Source organism: Myxocyprinus asiaticus, chromosome 20 (genome assembly GCF_019703515.2).
Source record: "Myxocyprinus asiaticus isolate MX2 ecotype Aquarium Trade chromosome 20, UBuf_Myxa_2, whole genome shotgun sequence".
Lineage (NCBI taxonomy): Eukaryota > Metazoa > Chordata > Actinopteri > Cypriniformes > Catostomidae > Myxocyprinus > Myxocyprinus asiaticus.
Genome location: NC_059363.1, coordinates 7,419,519 through 7,444,532, shown reverse-complemented (window position 1 = coordinate 7,444,532; position 25,014 = coordinate 7,419,519). Strand labels below are relative to the sequence as shown.

At 39.3% G+C, this 25,014-nt stretch overlaps 1 protein-coding gene across 1 annotated transcript; it reads right to left on the bottom strand.

The window, feature by feature from the left end:
• Positions 1 to 479: 479 nt before the first annotated feature.
• Positions 480 to 18,713, bottom strand: LOC127410824 (F-box only protein 33-like). The gene is made up of 4 exons (XM_051646021.1): positions 17,690 to 18,713; positions 8,579 to 8,689; positions 7,131 to 7,798; positions 480 to 5,087 (listed from the first exon to the last, which is right to left on the bottom strand). Exons 1-4 carry the CDS (start codon positions 18,106 to 18,108, stop codon positions 4,822 to 4,824), a joined length of 1,464 nt encoding a protein of 487 aa, XP_051501981.1. The 5' UTR covers positions 18,109 to 18,713; the 3' UTR covers positions 480 to 4,821.
• Between the last annotated feature and the right edge of the window lie 6,301 nt (positions 18,714 to 25,014).

Here is a 25,014-nt window from a genome sequence, read left to right as displayed (position 1 = left end):
ATTGGTTGATTCTGAACACAGCCACATACCCAATTATAAAAAGGTGCGCACACTTATGCAGTTAAGTTATTCTATTGTTTTTCTTTTTTTTTTTTCTCTGAAATGTGTCACTTTGGTTTTCAGTGGCATTGAATAGGTTGTAATTTTTACATTAAAGGTGCAAAAAGTCTGATATGATTTATCTTCGTTTCATTTTTACAATCACAAAAACCTGTTTTAACAGGGGTGTGTAGACTTTTTATATCCACTGTAACTTAATCTACAATTTTTTTTTCCCCCTTTGGAATAACATGCACAGAAGAATGATACACAATAAGATCAGAAACGTGTTTTGACCATCACTTAAAATACTTTTAATTAGAAAAACTGTAGATTAACAATTGTAAAATGTATCAGTGTGCAATAGGTCACTTGATACATTTTCCCACCACAAAAGAATGAAGAACTGATGCAATTGTATGAAATCACAGAGGCAAGAATAATTTTTTTATGCTTTTATTTTCCGATTAAAAGAAAATGCATTCGTTCTTCAAATCAACATTCGGCTGGTTTACCCAATATCTGTCAGTTAAGTTTTCAAAGGTTTTCCTTCTAAATCGTGGAACCTCAAGATTACTTCTCATTAAAATCTTCCCACCTGGCATGTTCACACCTGTGCCAGAGTACTTACTGTTTGCAGATGTACATATAAAATCCAATGCTATGTGCTCACCAAAGACAAAAAAGTAGACAGTACACACCTGCCCAAATATTAAACATTTATGATGGTAAAACCATTTTTGCAAAACATCAATGCTTATAAACTTTTATCATGTTCATAAATAGAACCCGGACACGTGTTGCATAAAAGTATATACGTTGATGTATATACACATATGCGTGTTCTCATTTAACTTCCCGTTAAGTTTATAAGGTAGCGTGGTCTTCGCACTGCTCGTGCCCTATGATGGCCACTTCTTTATTGCAAACTGTCCTGATTTTAAACAAATGCACAACATTCGTACCACTTATAACTGGGGCCTGCTGGCCAGTCTCACAGAGACCATGTCTGTAACCCACGGTCGCCCATGAAACGGAGTTGGCTTCCGAAGAATCAAGATCTTAAAACAATAATAACAATAATAAGGCCAAGTATCATTGCAAGTCAGGTTATCTCCATTTGAGTGACAGAAAAAAAAAAAAGAGAAAAAAAAAACAACTTAAGAGCCTCTGGATCGTATGCATTCCATTTGCATAGTTTTTGACTTTGTTGAAACGCAAGCCAGCCAGAGAGTGAAAGAGAGGCCCGTGTTGAGCTTGATATCTGACCTACAGTGGAAAGTGGAAAATCAGACTGTTGGTTTGACCATACAAGTCATCCAAGGTGAGAAATCAACCCTGAACTCCCATTTTACCCCTTTGAAGGCTAGGATGAGGTCATTTATCAGTAAGGTAACTAGCGGAAAATCTTGTACAGGCAACTGTAACATCGACTCTCTCCGATGGGGTTTATAGCAGCCCTCTGTTGAGCATTCTCCTTACTACGAGAGATTGTGAAATGCATATAACTTTTCTGAAAGTAAAAACAATGAAAAACCCTGGGATCCAATGAATGGTCTAATCGTTCGAGAATAAAAAACCTCCACGAGGTACACATGCTCTTAAATGGCTCATCGTATGACCAGTCGTACACTTGATCTAGGATCCCGACCCCGCCTGAACCGAAAACAAAGAATAAAAGAGTAAAAAAATAAATCATTTCATGCAGACATTTGGCCATTTTAGTTTGTTTTTAACTCCCCAGTGGAATGTTCCAAACACATCTCATAGCAGCTTATAGGTCTGATAGAACCAACCTTGATTTTTCAATAGATTAAATTACATTCACTCTTCACAGTGAAACAGGTGCATTGTAAGAGAGAGATCTAACATACAGTATGTTGACCAAAAGCCACAGCACAGCTGTGGACCACCACCCAAGTACAACCTCCTCTCCGTTAGTACGTTTATCTAATAGTAGTTGTCGTAATACAATAGTAGTAGTACATCTCGGCCGATCAGCCATTGGCCCTGCCCGCTGCCAGCATGCGGGCACTTAAAAAAGAAAAAAAAAAAAAAAGAAAGAAAAAAGGAGTTTTATCACCGTGATCTTTGGCAGCTGGCGCAGACGCGCTGACAGAAGTGAAATCCAGTGACTTTGCGGAGCAGATTTTTCTATAATGGAAACTTTCTCGGTGAAAGGCCTGAGCTATTGGAACTCCTTTATCCTCTACGCATCTAACATTAAACCCTGAGAAAGGCTGTTTCCTGTTCACTGTTGAGGAAGTGGTACGCTTTGTATATAACACACCCCATTCTCTGATGGATGCACTTTTTGCGTTTACACTACACACATAGAAAGACAAATGAAAACAACAGTAAAACACTGACAGTTTAAATATGCTGTGTCTTTGTATCGCTTGTCATATGCTGCGCTAGACATCAACTCGATCAACCGGGGACATACAAATAACAAGGGTTTGAAATGAAAGCTATTCTGGGTTTCAGGCACGGTATGAATGCTTTAGCAGTTTGTAACATGTTGTAAAGACTGACCAACACTGTCGTTCTCTGCCGATTCCAGTCGTTATCCACCATTCAGCAAAATCAATATACAACAAACAATGATTTTGGTGCTGTACTAAGTAGAAATGGGACTTTCAAATAAGAACAAATTACAGAATCCCACTACTGCAACACATATAAGAGCATTAAGTCCATTACAGCATCTCAGGTACCTATGCCAATGCATCTGAACAGCATTCTTTTAAGTCTGTTTTCTTCAAACGATTTTAATTCCACAAATAATATTGAAAAATAAATCACTAATTTTCACTAATGCTGACATAGATACCAAAGTAGGTTGTAAACCTATCAAATGTTTAGTCAAGCTGGATCTCTGCTTCGCATTTGTAAAGTGTAGAATAGCATTTATCTACAGAGAAACCCTATGTGCAGGCCTTCACGTGTCAAGAGTTTTATTTGTCTTGTTGGTTAACTGCTAAAAACCATTTTTGGACCACGGATAACAAATCCTGACAAGATCATAAGCTAATTGCTAGGTTGTCCCCCAATGCGCTTGCCTTTAGAGATCGATTTTACGCTGCAATGGCTCGCTTTGGCTCTACGTTTGTCATGAGCGCAGATCCTCCAAGACTGAGTGATGGCTTCTATTTAGAACCTGGTTTGGCTTTGATAACAAGTAGTCTATACCACCAACAAAACAGGAAGTTCTTAGGCCTGACAGAGTTAAGTTTGTGAGGCAACGTAATGGTTTAAAAGTATTCTGCTCTTCGACATTTTGCTTCATTTTTCAAGCACGAAAAAAAAAGATATGTTTTGAAAGAGGGGAATTCTGCAAAGCAAAAACACTGCCACTTTCAAAAAAGGCTTTAGTTTGACATTCACTTAATACGACTATGCAAGCAACCACAACTTCCCTCAACTGTGATTTTTAAAAAGCGCAAATATATAGACAATACTTTAAAGCACAACACACCGAGAATCACAATTCTTAAAGAGTAACCTAGGGAAATCGGACGCGATAAAAAAAACAAAAAAAAACAGCAACTTCTAAAGCGCATTATTTTGGAAGAGCTCTCATGTCTCCAGAAATCTACAACATCTTGCCCATCTAGCGTGCCGACCCTCTGAACAAATAGCTTTAACAAAAGCTTTTAACTGGAAAAGTACCGCAAGTGCAGGAATCCTGAGATATGGAACAAGCAATCGTCTGCCTCCCTCCATTCTAATGTTTTACAGATGGAATACTGTGGCCTGGATTCAGTCCATTCAGAGTTTTTCGCCCTCAGCTGTGATCCACTGAAGATTACCCACTTCTGTTGGGAATTATGCACTGAATGAGCAATATTAACACTGAACAGATGGAATCCAAGACTAAAAACATCAATTATGAAAAAGAGGAGAGTTTCAAGGCAACTGTGACTCGAGAAGAACAATTACTTGACGGAACATCTGATTGTTTTCACTCTCATCCAAAATATCATAACCATCTCTTTATCTTCCTTGTCATATAATTTTTGCCTAACTGAGACAGACGGGAAGGACTTCTTAAAAAAATAAAATAAAAAAAACAAAGAAAACATACACCTATGGCTGGGCCCAGATATTGTGCTGATGGGCGGTCAGCATGCAGGCGTTGAACACCAGAATGAAAACCTCTACGATTGATTTCACCAGCAGAGGTGCATCTAATTCCAGGTTGAGAAAAACCAGAGGGATCTACGTCCCGAACATGTTGTTTCGACCAAACCTCACTTCCAAACAACAATTACACATTGATGAACAAATAGAAAGGGTCATAACTACAGTGGATCAGCCCTATCCCTTGGCCAGAAGACTAGTCTCCCTTAAAGGTGAATGAGAATGTGGGATTTTGTCGTTGCGAAAGCCGAGAAGGATCAGCTGATAGTTTGAGGTAACTCCACACTTTCTAGGGGAAACCAACAAACAGACAAAGCAAGAGAATCGACAACTAACTGTACAACTTTTCAGCTAGCTGTATAAAATCCCCTTCTCTACCATTCACTCATTTAGCTACTAAACCAATACCCAACTATAATTTCCTAGTAATAAGCAGGATATATAGATATAGATATAAATATAGAGCTAATACTGATTAAACACAGCACATATAAAGGATTAATTCACACTACAAGAAAAAAAAAAAAAAAGCAATGAAACAAAAACAATATGTAAAATGAGAAGGGCCCATTTAAGTGAAAGATCACAAAGCACAGGGTTAGAGAGTAGGGCATTCGGTAACAGGAGCCCGGAAGCGCCCTACATGCCCGCACTGAAGCTCTGCATCTCACGGTGGAAGTGCTGAGTGGGCTCGTTCAGGACCATGCTGTTGTCCAGGGAGGGATGCCAGACGCGACCCAGGCCCAGGGACACCTCCTTCACTAGATTGTGGACGGGGTCGCCCTCGATGTACACTGACTGGTCTGGGTCAAAGTCGATGCTCTCTTCAGACACCTCTAGGACTCTGAGGTTTGACCCACGCAAGCGAGAGATGGCCACAAGGTTGTGGGACCACACTGTGTAGCCTACAGAGCAAAGGAATTGTTTACCCAAAGAAATTATAATTGCATCATTATGTACTCACCTTCATGTTCTTCGAACCTAAATGCTGTTAGTTTTTCCATGGAACACTAAAGGAGAATTTTTGAAGGATCTTTATGCAGGTCTTCCAATATAAATGACAACTCACTGAGACCACATCTATTAAGCTCCAAAAAGGACACCATAAAAGAAGTCCATATACATAATATGGAACAGACCAATATTTAAATTGTTATTCGCTGACAAAACAAATATGGTGGCTATGATGTTTTTTCTGGAGACATTTGAGAATCAAAGAATCAAAAGAATTCAAAAGAGGATCGAAGTTTGATGTCAAAGGTGTTGATGTGCCATTTTTGTAGTCCGTACGACTAACGTAGTCCATTTCAGAGCTTTGACGGAGAGGAAGATTAAAGAGGTAGAGGATATATCGGTTTTATTTAATCTGTGCTGATAGTTGCTTTTTATTCCTCATCAATTAACCTCATCTGGTGAAATATAGCTACAAAACATTTTATCTGGTGATTATATAGGCTATTAAAAGTTTAATTTGTTAAACACTTACATATTGAACATTGTAACGGAGCCAAGTCTGTCATTTAAAATAAGAGTCCCCAGTGTATTTTAGGGCTGTCAATTGGGCAGAGAAACTAAACTCAGATTTTACCTTAAATATTTTCAAAATTCCAATTAAATTCAAATTTTAAAGTCAGTTGATTTTTAAATTGATGTTTCCTTAGTCCACAAGAGGGCGAATTAAATACACAAACCATTCAGCACCATTATATTATAATAAAGAACATTCCTGGCTGTTTAAAAAAAAAAAAGGAGCATTCCATTTCAAACTAATGTACATAAAATAGATAAATACGTTTTAGTCGGCCAATTTTCTCAACAGTTAAGTCAAAAGTAAAACGAGGGGAGAAAACGCTTCAATAGACAGTTCACATGGTGTTGCACTTGCACAGCAAACTTCATAATAACAGCGATATACCACTTTTTTTATTTTTTTTATTCATTACAGTTGTATGTAGGGTAGCAATATTCCCAGATAGCAGTGCTATTTGGCTGAACTCAGATGGCGCACAACAGAATGGAACAGACCGTGAGGATCTCGAGACACACATTTCCAAGTTGAACTCCTTTCCAGACAAAGTGTTTAAAAAAACGCATTGCTTAATCTGAAAAACGCTGATAAGAGAGCAAGATGCAATGGCCAAAGACATCCACCTACTGTAAGGGGCTGTTCAAACTGAATGCTTTTGCAACCATCCATTTGTTTTTCTATGTAAACATGCGCTAGAAGAACATCTTTGTTTCTCTTTGTTTTTGTTTATTCAGCGTCTAGTGCAGGAGCGCTGTTTTTAGATGCTGTCTAGTTAAAAAAAAACTTTTAAAAAGCATCTTGAGACACCTGTTTTGTTAAACTGTATTTGCTGTGCTGTGTCTAGCCTTTTTTAGCACAAGAATGAGATCAATCTGAAGTCATCGTCATTGCTTGGCACACATCCAAAATTCAAATGCACAGTTTTAGCTTTTGAATGTGCTTTTTTTTTTTTTCTTAAATTCGACGAATGGTTGAATTTAAAATTTTAATTTGACAGCACTAGTGTATTTTGTGCTTGTTTATAGTTAAAAGTCCTGCACTATGCACCAAATCTTTAAAAAATGTCTGGTTACTATTAGGATTTTGGTTGGCACAGTAAACTGCTTTTGGGATTTTATTCATTTAAGACTCTTGTAGACTCAAAAGTCAAAGTCAAAGAAATGTTTTAATCAACCGATTAATCGGTTATCGGCCTTTTCCACAACCTTCGTTATCAGATGTAGTCACTATGAACGGTTATTGAAAAAAACCTTCATAAAAAAAAATCTCATTTTTTGTTCCACAGACGAACAAAACAAAAAAAACAAAACACCGTTTTGGAACGAAATAAGGGTGAGTAAATGACATTTAATTTTTTGGTGAACGGTCATGTTAAAATAGCTAAACTTGTAAGATTGAGGGAATAAAAATATCCAATTACCATGGATGATCAAGATAGCAAGGTGCACACAGCGCCAGGCGAGCAGAACCAGTGGGTCCTCATTGCGGTTGACACTGAGGTCCGGGAATCCTGCGTCATCTCTCATCAAGATGAAGTGGGTGAGGGTTTTCTGGTACTGCTGCGAGATGAGCTCCACGACACCGTCCGTCACCAGCGTGCTGTAGCTGTCTAAGTGAATCCGTTCCAGGGGCAAGCTGGGCTTCAGAATGCGTAGAAGGTCCTGGCTGCACACATCCATACCCATGATGTACACACGTAGATTTGTGCTGTGACGGATAAGGGCTTTCCAATCGTCCTCGACCGCTGTACCATCCAAAGGCTTGGCATCCAAAGCAGCGCCGCTGAGCAAGAGGGAGAGGCGATGGAGGGGCACTCGGTCACCGCTGGCGAGGAGACGGCACATTTCAGAGGTGAAGTCACAGAAGTCAAGAGATAAAGACTGCAGGCTGACTAGTCTTTCTAGCTCAACGGTGGAGATCAGGCTGGACTGTTGGTTATCTAACAGACTCAGGTGCTCGAGGGAGCTGGTGCTGTGGTTGGAGAGAGAGGCCAGGGAGCAGGGGGTCACCACGCCGAGCATGAATGCAGACGACAGCCATGTCATCTGCCTGCTGTTGGACAGGATCTCTTCAAAGAGCTGCTGGATCCTGTAAAACAGATGATGGAGAGGTTCAAATGTTAGGATTATTACGAAACATTGTCTTTGCATTAATCTGGTCATATTTAATATTTTCCAGAGTTTGCTGACATGAATAAGGTAATTCACTTTGACAAACATGGTCAAATCTGGAGTTTGAAACAAAATCCTTCACTGTGGGCAAGGGGAGCAACTTGGTCAGTCCTTAATGACGGAATCTTGTTTCACAGATACACATACTACTTCTACAAAACGTGAATTTTCTGTACGCATGGAATACCCAGATATCTACTTTGGCCAAAGTGTGCAGCATAAATCCAGAGTACACTATGTTGAATTAAAGTATGTTGACAGTAACTCAATCTGAATCAATAATAATATTCAACATCTATTTCTTGACTCATTTAATTATGCTGCGAAATGTTAGGACATTGTACAAACATTTCAATCAATTGCTGAATTAAACAAGCAACATAGTGACGTCATGTGACAATAATGTATCATATTGAAGTCTGAAATGTTTATTACTGCATATGATTTTTATATAAAAAAAAACAATAGTAAGCAATATACAATGTATAGCATAGTGTGCAGCATGCAAGCATTTCATTTTAAACATGAACATAGACTGAACGAGTTCCCTTTACACCAAAGTTGAACTAACACAAAGGTCTGAATTTTTGCAATGCCAGAGTCCTGGAAAAGGACAAGCATGTTACATGGTCTTAGCTGAATAAGCCAATTATCATTTACTCCTTTGTAATAAGTCAAAGGTAGCTATAAAACTTACTCTTTTATTTTCTTGCCCCCTTGGTCGACCTGGTTGAGGTAAGAGCTGTCCAAAATGCCATCATCCTGGAGAATGCACGTGTCACCATAAAGACTGAACTTCTGGAGGTTTCTGGACAAAGAAATAAGTGAAACCATGAACTGCAACTCTTTCAAATGTACAATTTATATACATATTATATACAGTATATATACAGTTGAAGTCAGAAGTTTACATACACTTAGGCTGAAGTCATTAAAACTCTTTAACCACTCCACAGATTTAATATTAGCAAACTATAGTTTTGGCAAGTCGTTTAGGACATCTACTTTGTGCATGACACAAGTAATTTTTCCAACAATTGTTTACAGACAGATATAGTCAATTAAAAAAGTGAAACTATCACAATTCCAATTGGTAAAAGTTTCCATACACCAAGTTAACTGTGCCTTTAAGCAGCTTGGAAAAATCCAGAAAATGATGTCAAGCCTTTAGACAATTAGCTTCTGATAGGAGGTGTACTGAATTGGAGGTGTACCTGTGGATGTATTTTAAGGCCTACCTTCAAACTCAGTGCCTCTTTGCTTGGCATCATGGGAAAAATCAAAAGAAATCAGCCAAGACCTCAGAAAAAAATATTTTGGACCTCCACAAGTCTGGTTCATCCTTGGGAGCAATTTCCAAATGCCTGAAGGTACCATATTCATCTGTAAAAACAATAGTATGCAAGTATAAACACCATGGGACCACGCAGCCATCATACCGCTCAGGAAGGAGACACATTCTGTCTCCTAGAGATGAATGTAGTTTGGTGCGAAAAGTGCAAATCAATCCCAGAACAATAGCAAAGGACCTTGTGAAGATGCTGGAGGCAACTGGTAGACATGCATCTATATCCACAGTAAAACGAGTCCTATATCGACATAACCTGAAAGGCTGCTCTGCAAGGAAGGACCCACTGCTCCAAAGACTACAGTTTGCAAGTGCACATGGGGACAAAGATCTTAATTTCTGGAGAAATTTACTCTGGTCTGATGAAACAAATGCAACTGTTTGGCTATAATGACCATCATTATGTTTGCAGGAAAAGGGTGAGGCTTGCAAGCCAAAGATCACCATCCCAACTGTGAAGTATGGGGGGTAGCAGCATCATGTTGTGGGGGTGCTTTGCAGAAGAAGGGACTGGTGCACTTCACAAAATAGATGGCATCATGAGGAAGGAAAATTATGTGGATATATTGAAGCAACATCTCAAGACATCAGCCATGAAGTTAAAGCTCTGTCACAAATGGGTCTTACAAATGGACAATGACCCCAAGCATACCTCCAAAGTTGTGGCAAAATGGCTTAAGGTCAACAAAGTCAAGGTATTGGAGTGGCCATCACAAAGCCTCAATCTGATAGAAAATTTGTGGGCAGAACTGAAAAAGCGCGTGCGAACAAGGAGGCCTACAAACCTGACTCGGTTACACCAGTTGTGTCTGGAGGAATGGGCCAGCATTCCTGCAACTTATTGTGAGAAGCTTGTGGAAGGCTACCCAAAAGGTTTGACCCAAGTTAAACAATTTGAAGGCAATGCTACCAAATACTAACAAAGTGCATGTAAACTTCTTAACCACTGGGGATGTGATGAAAGAAGTAAAAGCTGAAATAAATCATTCTCTCTACAATTATGTGAAATATCAGGATTCTTAAAATAAAAGTAGTGATCCGAACCTAAGACAGGCAATGTTTTCTACAATTAAATGTCAGGACTTGTGAAAAACTGAGTTTAAATGTATTTGGCTAAGGTGTAAGTAAACTTCTGACTTCAACTGTGTGTGTGTGTCACACACACACACACACACACACACACACACTGTATACATGTATATACACTGATCAGCCACAACATTAAAACCACTGACAGGTGAAGTGAATCACATTGATTATCTCATTACGATGGCACCTGTCAAGGGGTGGGATATATTAGGCAGCAAGTGAACAGTGAGTTCTTGAATTTCATGTGTTGAAAGCAGGAAAAATGGGCAAGCGTAAGGATCTGAGCGACTTTGACAAGGGCCAAATTATGATGGCTAGACGACTGGGTCAGAGCATCTCCAAAATGGCAGGTCTTGTGGGGTGTTCCCGGTTTGCAGTGGTTCATACCTGCCAAAAGTGGTCCAAGGAAGGACAACTGGTGAACCAGCGACAGGGTCATGGGCACCCAAGAACTAGTCCATGGAGCAATGGAAAATGGCCTGGTCTGATGAATCACTTTCTTTTAGATCATATGGACGACTGGGTGTGTGCGTCGTTTACCTGGGGAAGAGATGGCAGCAGTATGCACCATGGGAAGAAGGCAGGCAGGCCGGCGGAGGCAGTGTGATGCTCTGGGAAACCTTGGATCCTGGCATTTATGTGGATGTTACTTTGACATGTACCACCTACCTAAAGATTGTTGCAGACCATGTACATCCCTTCACAGCAACAGTATTCCCTGATGGCAGTGTCCTCTTTCAGCAGGATAATGCGCCCTGCCACACTGCAAAAATTGTTCAGGAATGGTTTGAGGAACATGACAAAGAGTTCAAGGTGTTGACTTCACCTCCATATTCCCCAGATCTCAATCCGATTGAGCATCTATGGGATGTGCTGGACCAATAAGTCCGATCCATGGAGGCAACCCCTCGCAACTTACAGGACTTTAAGGATCTGCTGCTAACGTCTTGGTGCCAGATACCACACAATGCCTTCAGAGGTCTTGTGGAGTCCATGTCTCGACGGGTCAGTGCTGTTTTGGCGACATGAGGGGGATCTACATGATATTAGGCAGGTGGTTTTAATGTTGTGGCTGATCGGTGAATATATATTAGGGCTGGGTATTGATACAGATTTCCAGATTCTATTCCGATTCACAAGCTCTCAATTCGATTTGATTAAGATATCACTTCAAATTTTGATTCGATTTGATATCACTTCATATGGGTATATTTCAGTCCCTTTTGCTTACATTTAAGAGGAATTCTCTCACAACTAATGCTTTTAATTAAACAATGTATTCAATCAACAAATAATATATTTCATAATTATTTTTTGTTACGTTTATTGTTTAATTGCATAATTTACTATTTCCAAGTTTTTACATTGATTTGTTGAACACGTCTGAAAATCAGTACTGTCTTTTTTCCTTTTTTTTTTTGTGGCTTTTTCCCCTTTTCTCCCTAATTTGGTATGCCCAATTCCCAATGTGCTTTTAAGTCCTCATGGTCGCGTACCGATTCGCCTCAATCCGGGTGGCGGAGGACGAATCCCAGTTGCCTCCGCGTCTGAGACCGCCAACCCACACATCTTATCACATGGCTTGTTGAGCGCATTGTCACGGAGACATAGCGCGTGTGGAGGCTTCACGCCATCCACCGCGGCATCCACGCTCAACTCACCACGCGCCCCACCGAGAACGAACCACATTATAGCGACCACGAGGAGGTTACCCCATGTGACTCTACCCTCCCTAGCAACCAGGCCAATTTGGTTGCTTAGGAAGCCTGGCTGGAGTCACTCAGCACTCCCCGGGATTCCAACTAGCGAACTCCAGGGGTGGTAGCCAGCGTATTTTACCACTGAGCTACCCAGGCCCCCAGTACTGTCTCTTTAACAAAACCGACATTTCTGTAAAGAGCATCTGTAAATGAGCACAAAGGAGAGAGACTCGAACAGCTTTAACTCATCTGTGCATGATTAGAATTGTTTCTTTTATTTTTGATCAACAACTGGCTGTAAAGAACAGAAAGGGTTTTAAAAGAGACATTATTCAATGACAAATGGGTCACGTCGTGGATCTCGTCTTTGGACACACATTACATGAAACAACTTTTCACTGCTAAATACTCCACCACTATACTACACAATTACTGGTGAGTGAAATATGAACATTTACCAGCCAGTTTCCAAATATATCCATTTTAGTCGCACAGCACAATATTTGGTTGCAAATGCGAGTGATTTCCTCTAATTGTAGTGGAGGGTTGTGCATAAGAGCAAAAGATCAATAGATATTGAGATGTTCAAATGAAGACCGTGATGCATCAAAAATCGGTATTTTTACCCACATATACATACAGACATATATATTAGTGAAATTCTGGCATTGATTTTGAAAAAATGACTGATCATGCAAAAAAATAAAAATAAAAATAAAAAAAAAAAAAAAAACTGTCTTTTATTTAAGGATAGTGATCATATGAAGCCATTTATTATCACATAGTTGTTTGGCTCCTTTTTAAATCATAATGGTAACAGAAATCACCAAAATGGCCCTGATCAAAAGTTTACATACCCTTGAATGTTTGGCCTTGTTACAGGACACACTATGTGACACACACAGGTTTAAATGGCAATTAAAGGTTAATTTCCCACACCTGTGGCTTTTAAAATTGCAACTAGTGTCTGTGTATACATAGTCAATGAGTTTGTTAGCTCTCACGTGGATGCACTGAGCAGGCTAGATACTGAGCCATGGGGAGCAGAAAAGAAATGTCAAAAGACCTGCGTAACAAGGTAATGGAACTTTATAAATATGGAAAAGGTTATAAAAAGATATCCAAAGCCTTGAAAATGCCAGTCAGTACTGTTCAATCACTTATTAAGAAGTGGAAAATTCAGGGATCTGTTGATACCAAGCCAAGGTCAGGCAGACCAAGAAAGATTTCAGCCACAACTGCCAGAAGAATTGTTCAGGATGCAAAGAAAAACCCACAGGTAACCTCAGGAGAAATACAGGCTGCTCTAGAAAAAGACGGTGTGGTTGTTTCAAGGAGCACTGTTTTTTTGCATGATCAGTCAAAATTTCACAATTTCTGCCAGGGTATGCAAACTTTTGAGCACAACTGTGTGTGTGTATATATACAGGGTTGGGAGGGTTACTTTTGAAATTTATTCCACTACAGATTACAGAATACATGCTGTAAAATGTAATTTGTAATGTATTTCGTTAGATTACTCAAGGTCAGTAACGTATTCTAAATACTTTGGATTACTTCTTCAACATTGGTAGATTTTTTTCCACTTGTTTTGATTATAAAAACTCTGCCAGTACAGTAAGACAAAATACACACATTAAAAATACATTCTCTGAAAAACCTAAATATCTTATGCAGTGTTGTTTCTAAAACAAGATCAAATCTAATTGATCTTGTTTTAAGGATTTTGTTATATTTTTACAGGAAAACAATAAAAAAAAATTATCAAGAATACGATTTTTGCCCTAATATCAAAGGTCTTACTAGGAAAAAGAAATTATGATCCAACGTGAATTTTCTTGATAAAAAAATATGATCGTGCCTGGTAACACGTGCATGTAAAATGGCTAGAAATAGCATTTTAGCTTAGCGTAAAGCTGACAATTTACAAGGTTTTTCTATTTCTTCTGCTCCAAACGTACTTCAAAATTCTCTGTCTGCTCGTATGAATGTAACACATCATAAGAAAGTGTTTCACCGCTGTTCAAATGCACTTTGGATCGTATCATTTATATGTATAAATGTTTTCCATCTGAAAGGACTAAATATTAAATGAAACAAATGACAATAAAATGCAAAGTAATCTCTTCAGTAATCAAAATACTTCTAGAATGTAACTGTATTCTAATTACCAATGATTTAAATTGTAACTATAGTGGAATACAGTTACTTATAGTTTGTATTTTAAATACATAATCCTGTTACATGTATTATGTTACTCCCCAACCCTGTATAATTACATACGTACATACATACGGTCAAAAGTTTTGAAACACTTTTCTTTTTTCACACGTTTTAGAATAATAGTAAACTCATCAAAACTGTGGAATAACAAATGGAACTATGGGAATTATGTTGTGACTAAACAAAATCCAAAATAAATCAAAATTGTGTATATTTTAGCATCTTCAAAGTAGTCACCCTTTGCCTAGAATTTGCAGACATGTACTCTTATCGTTTTCTCAACCAACTTCTTGAGGTATCACCCTGGGATGCTTTTTAAACATTATTGAAGGAGTTCCCATCTATGTTGGGCACTTAGTGGCTGCTTTTCTTTATTATTTGGTCCAAGTCATCAATTTCAAAAACTTTTTTTTTTTAATTACATTTTAGTTTTATAATGAAATTAATATGGTGGCACAATTATATTTTTGTCTACAAAACTCATTTCAAACATTTAAGCATATGCCTTCAGATCAAAAGATTTTTAACATTTCAGTCAAGTGTTTCAAAAGTTTTGACCAGTAGTGTGTGTGTGTCAGAGCCATTCCCTGTAGACCTTGGGGTGCGACAGGGATGTCCTCTTGCTCCCACATTATTTAACATCTATTTTGACCACACAGTTCGTGAAGCCTTCAATAGCTGTACCGGAGGAATTTCCATCTGGTACAGATACAATGAGAGGCTGATCAATGCCTGGGTGCGGTCAATGGATGGCTCCCTATTGCTCAACCATGTTATGTATGCCGATGATCTGGTAATTGCTGCTCACTCAGGGGAGGAGTTGGGGGTGCTGCTGCTGAACCTGGAGCTTGCCACTAAGAGGTGGGTCCTTACCATCAGCCCCACCAAAAACTAAGCACCAGCCTGGGTATTTTGTACCATCGGACACTCCACCCCCCCAACTCCGAATTGGTGATAGAGCAGTTGTGGAGAGAGTGGAGAGTTTCCCATACCTGGGCAGTGTTCTCATGACCGGCTCTGGTTTAGCAGCGGAGGTCTCACTCCGAATCAGTCGAGCGGCATTATCTTTTCATCGGTTGCGTAACGCTGTGAGGAAGCTACCTGGTCTGTCGCTCCGCATTAAGCTTCAAGTCTTCTCAGCCACGGTCGTTCCCTCCCTTCTCTACACTTGCGAAACATGGACCCCGTTAATGGAACACCTTCGCCTGTTAGAAACATTTAGGCTGACCTGCCTACGATCCATCCTGGGTTTAACCAGGCTGGATTGTGTGAGGAGCTCACAAATCCTTGAAAGATCTGGACAAAGTCCCATCGGTGAGCTCCTCCGGCAGGCAAGGCTGCGTTAGCTGGGCCATGTAGCCCGCATGCCAGTCACCGCATGCCTAAACAGCTTTTGTTAGGCCAAATTGAGGGGGCTAAACGGGCTCAGCACGGGTTAGAGAGGAGATGGAATGATGTGGTACAGGAGGATCTGGAGTTGAGTGGACTTGCCGCTGACTGGTACCAGCAGTGTCAAGATCGGCCTCTGTGGCGGAGGCTCGTGAAGGACGCTACTGGGCAGTTGGAGGCATTCGCCCTCCAACAACAACGGAGGGCAGAGGAGCGACGCTCCAACAACGAGCAGAGCGTCGGGTGGCTAAAGCACAGCAAGTTGGCACAGTAGGAGGCACAGGTGGTCCATCAGTAAGTCGTCTCAGTCAGTCAACCCGTGGCATCTGGGTCTGCCCCGTGCCCTCCTACCAGCGGGCTTTCGACACTTCACGTGGCCTCAAGGTGCACATAGCCTGGCACAAGCGTCGTGGTGACATCACCGCCACTTAGTGGCGAATGGTGGTTGTGTGTGTGTGTAATATATATACACGTTTCATTTTTTTGGTTTACTGCACTTTGTGTGAAGTTAATAGATTTAAAAATTATTTATGGCATTATGTAATACATCACAGCATTCACATCATACCTGTACATTTTGCATATGATAATAAGCAGCACAAATGTCAAATAAATCTCATTAAAATGACCACACAGGGAGAAATGTCAAACATAAAGTGAAACTGAACAGTGCAACCATAGGGGTTGTGCATGGCAATACCAATCCTGAACAGCACAAAAAAGCACTGGTGCTGAGAATTTTCAGGAAACACCTACACAGGAAACATTCAACTCTTTTTCCTGTTCTTTACAATTTCACACTAAAGCCTATTGTGTAAATGCCAAATATAATCAGCAAGTGCTAAAAGCTATGAGCCCTTCTAGCTTATGCTTTTGCACACAAACAGAATCCTGACTTAAGAGACTAGGCAATAACATCTATCAATAACATCTCATAGAAGCATTAAACATAAAAAAAATAAATAAAATAAAAACTTGTTTAAGGATCAATGATGTTACCCTTTTTCATTGGTTCCATTCAGTTATTTAATGCAATTCACTAAAATTACTTGAATACACCTCGACTATGAGGAGCATGTTTTCAATTTCTTAGTTCAAAGCCATCTAATATATATATATTTTATTATTATTATTATTATAGTTTTTCTTGGAGTTTAATTTTAAGTGGTGCAAATCTAGAGACAGCAAAAAGTCAATAAAAGCTTAAGTTTTTGAAAAAAAGATATGTTGGCATACGTAGTTTGAAATAATTATATTATATTTTAAGAATTATTTCTAAAAATTAAAAGCAGTTAAATAATATTTTCAAATATTGTAAATATTTTCAAAACTTTTGTCCACTAAATCAAAGTCAGGTGGGGTAACCAACATGCATGCAGCCATTCGGTTGTCATGTGACAAAGAAAAAAAAAATAAAACCATAAAATGTGCGAGATCAATTTTTTTGTTTTGAAATATCAGATATTTTGACATTGACAAAGTTACATTTTCTAAGGTCAAATGGAGTATATAAAACAAGACGTCTTAATATTCGTGATTCAAAACTTCATTGTATTTGTAAAAAATATTTTAATATGAACCCTAAAAATATTTATGAAAGCTTTTTTTAAATGAACGATTAAGTTGTGTAAAGGCACGTGTTTTAAAGGTACAAGGAAAATATTTTAATACCTTTTACTTGATGGTTGTTAAATACATTTAGTTACAGAAAACCTTACAGTTGTTTTTCAAACATGCGTTACACTTCTACGAATCAGTCACGTGTTTTAAACTAGATTTTCTCATTTGTATAATCTCGGACAACCTTATTTGTCAATTATCTTTAAAAGATTTTAGAAATTATGTTAAATAGAATGTCAACAATGCAGTACGGCTTGCAGGTGATCACAGTTTGGTTATGCACAAAGCAGGCAGTCATGCGATGCTTCAAGTATTCACACACACATGGAAGACAAGAGAACGTTACGTAATGCGCAGGGTTTGTTTATGAGCTCTCGCGCTGGGCAGCGCTCGTGCAATAAAACAAAGCAAGCAGTCGCCCATTCTGAGCTCCATTTACCTGTTATTACGCAGACAGCTTAACACACACGACACCTGATCCAAGTAAGTGCCCATCGCATCTTTCCAGCGCTCCGCGAACTGCGGGTCGCTCTCGACGGTCTCCATTCCGTTCTGCAGCGGGCTTAAACAGCCCTCGACCGGGGCGAACTCCAGCTGCAGCTCCCGCACGAAGGAGCCGAACTTGCGCATGAGGAACTCTAACCGCGGGGTTTGTTCCGAGCCAGAGCCGCCGCCGTTGGTTCCGCCGCCGACGCGCAGCTTGAGTTCCGTCCACAACGCGGGGTAAAAGAGACACTCCCTCCAGCGCGAGCACACTGCCGAGGCCCGCAGCTTATCGCGGTCCGATAGGAAGGAGAATATATGAACTATAAGCTCGCTGGGTAACGCCAAGGCTCCGACGCTGCTGCACAGAGCCATGGCAGGAGGCTAGAAAAATTCAGTTAAGGTTAAAAACGCAACCGTTATACAACGTAACTGTGCCTCTCCTTCCCCGTATGTATCAGGCCCTTCTCCGTTCCCTTGATGCTGAGGGCGAAAACAAACAAATACGGGAGAATGAGCTTCGCTTCAATACTACTGGATCCGTCCACTGTCATTTCATAATGGGGGGAGGGGACAGGAAGCATTTCCATTTTATAATGTGTACGTGGGAGCTGAAATTATATTTGAAGAAATTATTTTTAAGTTACATATTACGAGAATTGAAAAATGTCTCATTATGTTAATTTAACTCTGTATTTTGTGTATTTCATATTCAGTCATTAGGTGGTGATAATGGTTTCGTCCGAAAATGCCTTAATTTTTGCCATATATCGAATACTCGAAAGAGGGCGCAGTAACTTTTTTGGGACTCATGGTACTTCAATTAAATCGGATAAATGTATTAAAACATTTTTTAAAACACATAAAATGTGTACTGTGTAAAAAATACAATGAATACAGAAAAAAGCATGATATAAAACATAATAAGGCCTACATAAATCTGTCATTTCTTTGTAATTTCAAAAATAATTACACACCAAAGGCATCTTTTATTATTATTATTATTATTATTAAACTGTGTGAAATTATAATTTTGTCAAGGATTAATCACATTAAGCAAAATGAGTCTCACATGTGCAGACAAAACCTGACTAATTTTCATTGTCTTAAATGATTATATATTATTATCAATAATGTGTTTATTATCTTAGGTAATGAATGTGTAAATAAAAAGATTGGTGTGTAATTATTGGGTAAAGAAAAGCAGTGATGTCAACTGTAATTATGCCGTAAGATTAACATATTTACAATGCTGTAAAAAAGTATTTGCCCCCTTCCAGATTTCTTCTATTTTTGTGTATTTTTCATACTAAATTTCCAAATCAAATCACTTTTATTGTCTCACAGCCATATACACAAATGCAATGGTGTGTGAAATTCTTGGGTGCAGTTCCGAACAACATAGCAGTCGTGACAGTGATGAGACATATAACAATCTACAATAACATCAAATTAACACAGCACAATTTAAAGTCTAATATACACATAATTACACACAACAGTATACAAATAATAACATACACTGTACAGTATACAATACACACAATATAAATACACATTATTCAATAAAAATAAAAATAAAAGTATATATAGTAGTATATATAGAATGTACAGTAGGTTGTATTGTATTGTATTGACATTCAGGCTGTCGGTTGATTGTAAGTTGTTAAGAGAGAATATAATATAATAATAATAATATAATTTATGACAGTCCGGTGTGAGATATAAGAGTAAGAGTAATAAAGTGCAGTGCTGATGTATTTTGATCGTGGGAGATCAAGAGTTCAGAAGTCTGATTGTTTGGGGGAAGAAGCTATCATGGAGTCGGCTGGTGCGGGTCCTGATGCTGCGATACCGCCTGCCTGATGGTAGCAGTGAGAACAGCCCATGGCTCGGGTGGCTGGAGTCTCTGATGATCCTCCGAGCTTTTTTCACACACCGCCTGGTATATACAGGTGCATCTCAATAAATTAGAATGTCATGGAAAAGTTAATTTATTTCAGTAATTCAACTCAAATTGTGAAACTCGTGTATTAAATAAATTCAGTGCACACAGACTGAAGTAGTTTAAATCTTTGGTTCTTTTAATTGTGATGATTTTGGCTCACGTTTAACAAAAACCCACCAATTCACTATCTCAAAAAATTAGAATACATCATAAGACCAATAAAAAAACATTTTTAGTGAATTGTTGGCCTTCTGGAAAGTATGTTAATTTACTGTATATGTACTCAATACTTGGTAGGGGCTCCTTTTGCTTTAATTACTGCCTCAATTCAGCGTGGCATGGAGGTGATCAGTTTGTGGCACTGCTGAGGTGGTATGGAAGCCCAGGTTTCTTAGACAGTGGCCTTCAGCTCATCTGCATTTTTTGGTCTCTTGTTTCTCATTTTCCTCTTGACAATACCCCATAGATTCTCTATGGGGTTCAGGTCTGGTGAGTTTGCTGGCCAGTCAAGCACACCAACACCATGGTCATTTAACCAACTTTTGGTGCTTTTGGCAGTGTGGGCAGGTGCCAAATCCTGCTGGAAAATGAAATCAGCATGTTTAAAAAGCTGGTCAGCAGAAGGAAGCATGAAGTGCTCCAAAATTTCTTGGTAAACGGGTGCAGTGACTTTGGTTTTCAAAAAACACAATGGACCGACACCAGCAGATTACATTGCACCCCAAATCATCACAGACTGTGGAAACGTAACACTGGACTTCAAGCAACTTGGGCTATGAGCTTCTCCACCCTTCCTCCAGACTCTAGGACCTTGGTTTCCAAATGAAATACAAAACTTGCTCTCATCTGAAAAGAGGACTTTGGACCACTGGGCAACAGTCCAGTTCTTCTTCTCCTTAGCCCAGGTAAGACGCCTCTGACGTTGTCTGTGGTTCAGGAGTGGCTTAACAAGAGGAATACAACAACTGTAGCCAAATTCCTTGACATGTCTGTGTGTGGTGGCTCTTGATGCCTTGACCCCAGCCTCAGTCCATTCCTTGTGAAGTTCACCCAAATTCTTGAATCGATTTTGCTTGACAATCATAAGGCTGCGGTTCTCTTGGTTGGTTGTGCATCTTTTTCTTCCACACTTTTTCCTTCCACTCAACTTTCTGTTAACATGCTTGAATACAGCACTCTGTGAACAGCCAGCTTCTTTGGCAATGAATGTTTGTGGCTTACCCTCCTTGTGAAGGGTGTCAATGATTGTCTTCTGGACAACTGTCAGATCAGCAGTCTTCCCCATGATTGTGTAGCCTAGTGAACCAAACTGAGAGACCATTTTGAAGGCTCAGGAAACCTTTGCAGGTGTTTTGGGTTGATTAGCTGATTGGCATGTCACCATATTCTAATTTTTTGAGCTTCAACTCACGGACTGATGACCGGACGTACTCCTCTAGGATTTTCAGGTAGAGAGAAGAATACATGTTTCCCTCAATTATTGCAAGTTGCCCTGAAGCAGCAAAGCATCTCCATCATCACACTACCACCACATCTTCAGACGAGATATAACATAAAACAAAGGTAACCTGAGTAAACACAAAATACAGTTTTCAAAAAAAAAAATAAAAATAAAAAAAATATATATATATATATATAATTTTTCTTTATTTTTTTTTTTTTTTATTGAAGCAAAAAAGTTATCCAACACCATATCACCCATGTGAAAAACTAACTGCCCCCTTAAACTTAATAGCTGGTTGTGCCACCTTCGCAGCAACAACTGCAACCAAATGCTTCCGATAACTGGAGATCAGTCTTTCACAACGCTGTAGTGGATTTTGTCCCACTCTTCTTTGCAGAACTGCTTTAGTTCAGCCACATTGGAGGGTTTCAGAGCATGAACTGCCTGTTTAAGGTCCTGCCACAGTTTCTCAAACAGGTTAAAGTCAGGACTTTGACTAGGCCAATCCAAAACTTTAATTTAGGTTCTTTTGAGCCATTCAGAGGTGGACATACTCCTATGCTTTGGATCATTGTCATTGCTGCATAATCTAGTTGCGCTTGAGCTTCAACTCACGGACTGATGACCGGACGTACTCCTCTAGGATTTTCAGGTAGAGAGAAGAATACATGTTTCCCTCAATTATTGCAAGTTGCCCTGAAGCAGCAAAGCATCTCCATCATCACACTACCACCACCATGCTTGACCGTAGGTATGATGTTCTTTTTGTGGAATTCTATGTTTGATTTACGCCAGATGTAACGGGACCACTGTCTTCCAAACAGTTCCACTTTCGACTTATCAGTCCACAGAACATTCTCCCAAAATGTTTGAAGATCTTCAAGGTGTGTTTTGGCAAAATTCAGACGAGCCTTAATGTTCTTCTGGGTTAGCAGTGGTTTTCGTCTCGACCACTCTTCCATGGATGCCATTTCTGGCCAGTGTATTTCTGATAGTGGAGTCATGAACAGTGACCTTTTCTGATGCGAGAGTGGCCTGCAGTTCCTTGGATGTTGTCCTTGGCTTTTTCGTGACTTCCTGGATGAGTCCTAGCTGTGCTCTTGGAGGAATTTTGGAAGGTCGACCACTTCTGGGAAGGTTCACTACTGTGCCAAATTTTCTCCATTTGGAGATAATGGCTTTCATTGTAGTTCTTTGGAGTCCCAGAGCCTTTGAAATAGCTTTGTAACCCTTCCCAGAATGATGTATTTCAATCACCTTTTTCCTCATAATTTCTGGAATTTCTTTCGACCTTGGCATATTGTGCTACTAGGTCAGACATTTTAGCCAACTTCATGCTTCTGAAAAAGTTCTATTTAGGTGTTGATTTGAAGTCCAGCTGAACCCCATTATGAATGAAGTTTCATAGATTTGGGCATTTAGTAACTAAGGGGTGCAAATACTTTTTTCACAGAGGCATTGGATAACTTTTTTGCTTCAATAAATAACATTATCATTTAAAAACAGTATTTTGTGTTTACTCAGATTGCCTTTGTTTTATGTTAGATTTTGTTAGAATTTTTGAAACAATTTAGTATGAGATATACACAAAAACAGAAGATATCAGCATGGGACAAATACACATAACATGGGGAACTTTTAACTTTAACATTAAGATTTTTAAAGGTTTAAATCAGGGTTTTTCAAACTGAGGTTCAGGGACCCCATGGGGGCTGAAAGGGGGTTCTAGGGGGCCTGCGTAAATTTTCAGAGAATTGTAAAAAAAAAAAAAAAAAAGATAACATTTACCAAATTTGACATGATCAGTCCTGCAAGTCATATTCATTCTGCTTTCTAAAGACTAATCATGAGATTAAAAGGATAGTTCACCCAAAAATGAAAATTCTCTCATCATTTACTCACCCTCATCCCATCCCAGATGCGTATGATTTTCTTTCTCCTACAGAACACAAATGAAGGTTTTAAGGAGAATATCTCAGCTCTGTGTGTCCATACAATGCAAGAGAATGGTGACCAATATTTTAAGCTCCAGAAAGCACATAAAGGCATCATAAAAGTAATCCATATGACTCCAGAGGTTTAATCCATGTCTTCTGAAGCAATCTAAGTGGTTTTGGGTGAGAACAGACACAAATATAACTGCTTTTTCACTGTACATCTTGCCATTGCAGTTAGAGGTCTGCATTCCCACGGAACACCCGCAGGACCAGCGGGACCCGATTAGATTTCTTGCGGCACTGGATTAAATTTCCAAGTTGAAGGTGGGAGCAGACAGTACTTCCATGAGTTGTGGGTGGGAGCGGGCGGTCAGAGAATAGCCTGAAAAATGCAGTGTGTATATCTTTTATTATTTTATTAGTTAATGAATGCAAACAATGATAATTATTATATTATTTTACAACTAATTTATTTTTGATACAAAAAATAAATAAAAATACGACATAAAAATGTGCCCACAGCCCGTGCATCAGATTATCCAACAGAGTACGCTATTCAGGTAGTTAACTGGCCTATTATACGAATGGCAGAGCAAAGCGTGGACACACTGCGTCATTCAAGGATGTTATTCTAAGACTGAAAAATTGTCAATTTAGTGTTAAGAATTCACCCTCAGGCAAGTCAAACTGGCATGATGTCACACATCATCTGATAATAGCAATAACAAAAACATAAAACATTCATATATATATATATATATATATATATATATTATACAGAATCAACTTTAAACCCCATTATTTCCCCCTCGCTAACCGCGCCCTGTCCCTCAACAAACATCCCTGTGGTCAAAGCCTAAATTACACAATGCACACATATAAACCGACAACCAAATAAAAAATATTTGAGAAAATCACAAAATATAAAAATCAACAAACAAATTGAAAAGAAAGAATTCCACAAAGAAAAGAATCCACAATTACTACAACAATTTTGTCTCTCTCCACATGGTCCTCACTGAGAGCCTTCCAGAAAAACAAATACCTGTCCCATTTCTTGGCCGTGGCTTTTCTAGCCGACTCCCATGCCAGGGATCGCCAGTTCGAATCCCGCTCGGGGTGGATCGAGTAGGACCAGTGACACTGGTGCCGTGACCCTGATGGGAGTGAGGTTTAGGGAGGTGAGTGTAATGGTAGCCAGCTGGTATGTGACAGCTGTGCAGTGTATAAACCTCAATCTCCTAGCCTTAACAGACGCACTAGCGACCAAGGCTTTTCTAGATTTCTTGCTAGCGCGTCCGACTCCTATTCCGGGGATTGCCGGTTCAAATCTCGCTTGGGGTGGGTCAAGTAGGACCGGTGACATACACTTGTTGTCTATTTTTTCCTATGCGGAACACAAATGAGGGGTTGTGGGAATGGGTGCGGTTTGAAAAAAAACCCAAGGGCAGAGAGCGGGTGAACATGGAATAAAATTCAGCGGGAGCGTATGGGTGCGGGATAGAAACTTGCGGGAGCAGGATACAAAAATAGTCCCCCACAGACCTCTAATCGCAGTCTCTAGGTACAAACATGATTTCAAGCTTGATTATACTTCCTAGTGCTTGACTCATGCACAGAGCACTAGATGGCACTAGGAAGTGTAATTAAGCTTGAAATCATTATCGCAAAGGAGACCGCAGATTTCAAGATTTATAGTGAAAAGGGATTTATATTTTGGTCTGTTATCACCCAAAAATGATTAGATTGCTTCAGAAGACATGGATTTAATTAATTTAAATATTCCTGGAGTGTGAGAAGTGAAGTTTTTAAAGTACAATTAGTCCATGTAGTCTCCTAACTAATACAGCATCATAAAAACTGGATGGAGAGTATGTTACTCAAAAGTACTTCAAGAATACCATGATACTACTTTGGGACATTTTCATAAACCACAATATTGCCATTGCACA